This window comes from Anser anser (genome assembly GCF_964211835.1).
Source record: "Anser anser genome assembly, chromosome: 13".
In the NCBI taxonomy this organism is placed as follows: Eukaryota; Metazoa; Chordata; class Aves; order Anseriformes; family Anatidae; genus Anser; species Anser anser.
In genome coordinates, this window is record NC_139734.1 from 14,993,427 (window position 1) to 14,996,754 (window position 3,328).

The 3,328-nt window shown below is 34.9% G+C and overlaps 1 protein-coding gene across 2 annotated transcripts in view; it reads left to right on the forward strand.

Annotated features, from left to right (window-relative positions):
* STK26 (serine/threonine kinase 26) overlaps positions 1-3,328 on the forward strand; it is a gene marked incomplete at its 3' end in the record, with an annotated part of 32,045 nt that overhangs the window by 26,767 nt on the left and 1,950 nt on the right. The window contains exons 7-11 of one of the 2 annotated variants that reach the window (XM_083796922.1): positions 500-685; positions 1,301-1,449; positions 2,029-2,122; positions 2,574-2,636; positions 2,726-2,862. In XM_083796922.1, the coding sequence (XP_083653048.1) occupies positions 500-685; positions 1,301-1,449; positions 2,029-2,122; positions 2,574-2,636; positions 2,726-2,862 (629 nt within the window). Of the gene's footprint in view, positions 1-499; positions 686-1,300; positions 1,450-2,028; positions 2,123-2,573; positions 2,637-2,725; positions 2,867-3,328 lie in introns of those variants that run through there. The other variant, XM_083796923.1, reaches the window with a different exon arrangement.

Sequence of the window (3,328 nt, forward strand, 5' to 3'; positions counted from 1 at the left end):
AACACCTATAGTGACTTGAATGGCTCTTGTAACTAATCTAAAAAGATGTAAATGATGTATATTTCACTTGGGAGAAATCTGTAAATTGGAAGATTTCATAGTTCATAAGACACAAATAAAATTCGTCTCTGTATCAATAATGCTTATTTCTAGGTAAAAACAGTATCACTTAATTCTTCAGAAACTTGTACTGCCAACTTGGTGTCTCAGATCTAACCATAGTTGTTGATCATTTTCCAGCAAACTTCATAAAGCTGTCTGTTAGGAAAGAAATAGACAATGCAACAATACCGATGTTGTATACCTCGGTCAAAGTTATTCAAGACTGATTAAATCACTTAGGTCTTTGGAAATTATAGCCTTTGAGTATTAAAAAAGAATGTTTATGCATTTTCTACTGAGACCAAAGTTTTATTATATGGATGCAGATTTCAGTTATTAAATACTTTGTTGTAATATCATTTAACTTTATGCTAAAAGTAACTTTTTCCTTTCTCAGGCTGACATCTGGTCATTGGGAATCACTGCTATTGAACTAGCCAAAGGGGAGCCACCCAACTCTGATATGCATCCAATGAGAGTTCTGTTTCTCATTCCAAAAAACAATCCTCCAACTTTGTTAGGAGAATTCAGTAAACCTTTTAAAGAATTCATCGATGCGTGTCTGAATAAGGATCCAACATTTGTGAGTAGATAAGTGTGTGTGTGTAGAGATGTATAATTATATTTTTTTAATACATGTTTGTGAAGTATTCTGCTGGTACGGTACATCCTAGTTGATTTTAATAATTTTGGAGACTATACTTTTGACTGTAAATATTAATGGTACTTCTTAACAGATGTCTCTTCACCCCAGCCTCTTTTGTTTAAAATTGGGGGGTGGGGGGAGGCAGAAGAAATGATGATGGCAGAGGCAACTTCCTACAACGCATGTGAACCTAGGATAAGGTCAGAAGAGAAGCTTTGAAAGAGGAGAGAATCCTAAATCTCTATCCTAGCAGAACTTTTGTTGTCTGCCTGAATTCTGCTTACAAGGAAATGTTGCAGTGGAGAAATTTGATTAGTCATTTTCCTGGGTGTGTACTTTCTAGCATAGAAGGGTAAGCAATAGCCTGTGTGTTACTTGATCATATTTTTAGAGTGCTTGTAAATGTGGATTACTGGCTTTTCTCAACTTCCTGTTTCTACTAATTTCCTGATGCTGTATGAGCTAAGTCAGTTGTCATACTAAATCTCCCCTACTAACATTTAAAGTCACAAAATGTTAGCATAACATTAAATACTTAAGTGTTTCTTATAGCGCCCTACAGCAAAAGAACTTCTGAAGCACAAATTCATTATGAAAAATGCCAAGAAGACTTCATACCTGACAGAACTAATTGATAGGTTTAAGAGATGGAAAGCAGAGGGACATAGTAGCGATGAAACTGATTCCGATGGTTCTGATTCGTAAGTTAATTTTCACAATTTAGTCTCTATCTGACTTTTTCTGTTTTGCATTGGCTTCTTTCAAGGAAATCCTCTGTTTGAAACTGAAGACTAATGTATAAGTCAAGCTATGCACTCATTCTCTTTAAATTTTTTTAAATCTAAACTCGGTTTCAGTGCTGTTTAAGTGCTGTGTGTTTCCTAGTTTGGGGCTAGTGGTTATACCAAAAACAATGAATTACAATTAGAAATACCACAGAGCAAGGCTAAGGTGTACAAAGAGGTTTGCACAATGTGGGTGGAACAACATGCCTTCTGTAAGTGTCTTGCTTTTCTGGACATCAGATAACTGTTTTAAATGGGATGTCATAGGAGAAGGTAAGCTTTATAAGTAGGCATCTTCTGGTTGCTTTGATTGTATTTCAAGATGGTCTCTGAAGTTGATTTTCTGAAGATCATTTAACGTTTCAACACATTTTTTTCCCTTGTTTTAAGGCATACAGAAATAATCCATATAGATTTACTATGTATTTGGGTTACCTATGGTTGCTTAGCATTATGCTGTGGCTAGTATTATGTACATCGTATCCTTTTTCTTAGGGAGTCAAGTAACAAAGAAAACAACTCTCATCCTGAGTGGAGCTTTACTACAGTTCGAAAGAAACCAGATGCAAAGAAGCTGCAGAATGGGACGGTATGTAGCCTAAAGAGTTCTTCTTTAAGAGACGGTTTTGAAGCCATCGTAAGGTAGTGTTAAAACTTTGTAATTATTCATTTTTATTAAGAACTGACTACTTTTTTGTAGTTCAACAGATAATGCTTGTTAGTGACATTTCCTATGCCTGTGTCAGCCTTAATGGCAAAAGATACCACATACTAATAGAACAGTATCTGTTCAAAGATACATTAATTTTAAACTGTTATATTAGAGAAGAGAAATTGAAGTGTGACAACGACATATGTCATCAGGCATCTATTTCCATATTTCCTAACGTTTTTTTGATGTACTGTACCTTCATTGTTTTGTGATATGTTACAAGGGCTGTGTTAAATTCAGCTGAACTTTCAAAATCATGTAAGCTGCATTTAACACAGCATACGTATGGTATAGGAATATACTGATATCCTTATTTGTTAATTTTTAGGATCAAGATCTTGTTAAAACCCTGAGTTGTTTAACTATGATAATCACCCCTGTCTTTGCTGAGGTAAGTTTTACCTTCAAAGAAATTTTTAAGTTATTGCCCAAGCACCTGATGAATTCTGTAAGCTTTATTTGCTTTGGTTTGCTACTCAGCTCAAACAGCAGGACACAAATAATGCTAGCAGAAAGAAAGCAATTGAGGAACTTGAGAAAAGCATCAATATGGCAGAAGCAACATGTCCAGGGATCACAGATAAGATGGTGAAGAAACTTATGGAGAAATTTCAGAAGTAAGTGAAGAAAGTTTTGTGTGCATTTAAAAAAACATATGTTTTTACGGGGGGGGGGTGGGGGGTGGGGAAATGAAGTACTTCCATTAAGGAAAAGCTAGTTGATTTCAAGCATTTCATATGCTAGGGAAGTTTGAATACAGTATTTTGATAAGTGATAGATCTGTTACATCCAGGGCTCTACATTCTTAGCTTCATTAGTTACATGTAACACTTCTGGTGATTGAAAGAAAAACTAATGCTAACAGTAACTTTTTTTGCTTGGTCTTTACGCTCTGCAATTTTACTGTAGTTGTTATATTTTGCTTCCTTTAATTTAACCTGCAGTTTTATCTTAAGCATATTTATAGCAAGGAAGGAAGCAGGAGAATCCTTACTAGTTTAATGATGCATAGATAGTTACTTGCTGTCTGCCAAGATGAGACACAATAATTAACAAAAATTTTACTTACTTTTTTATCCGTAG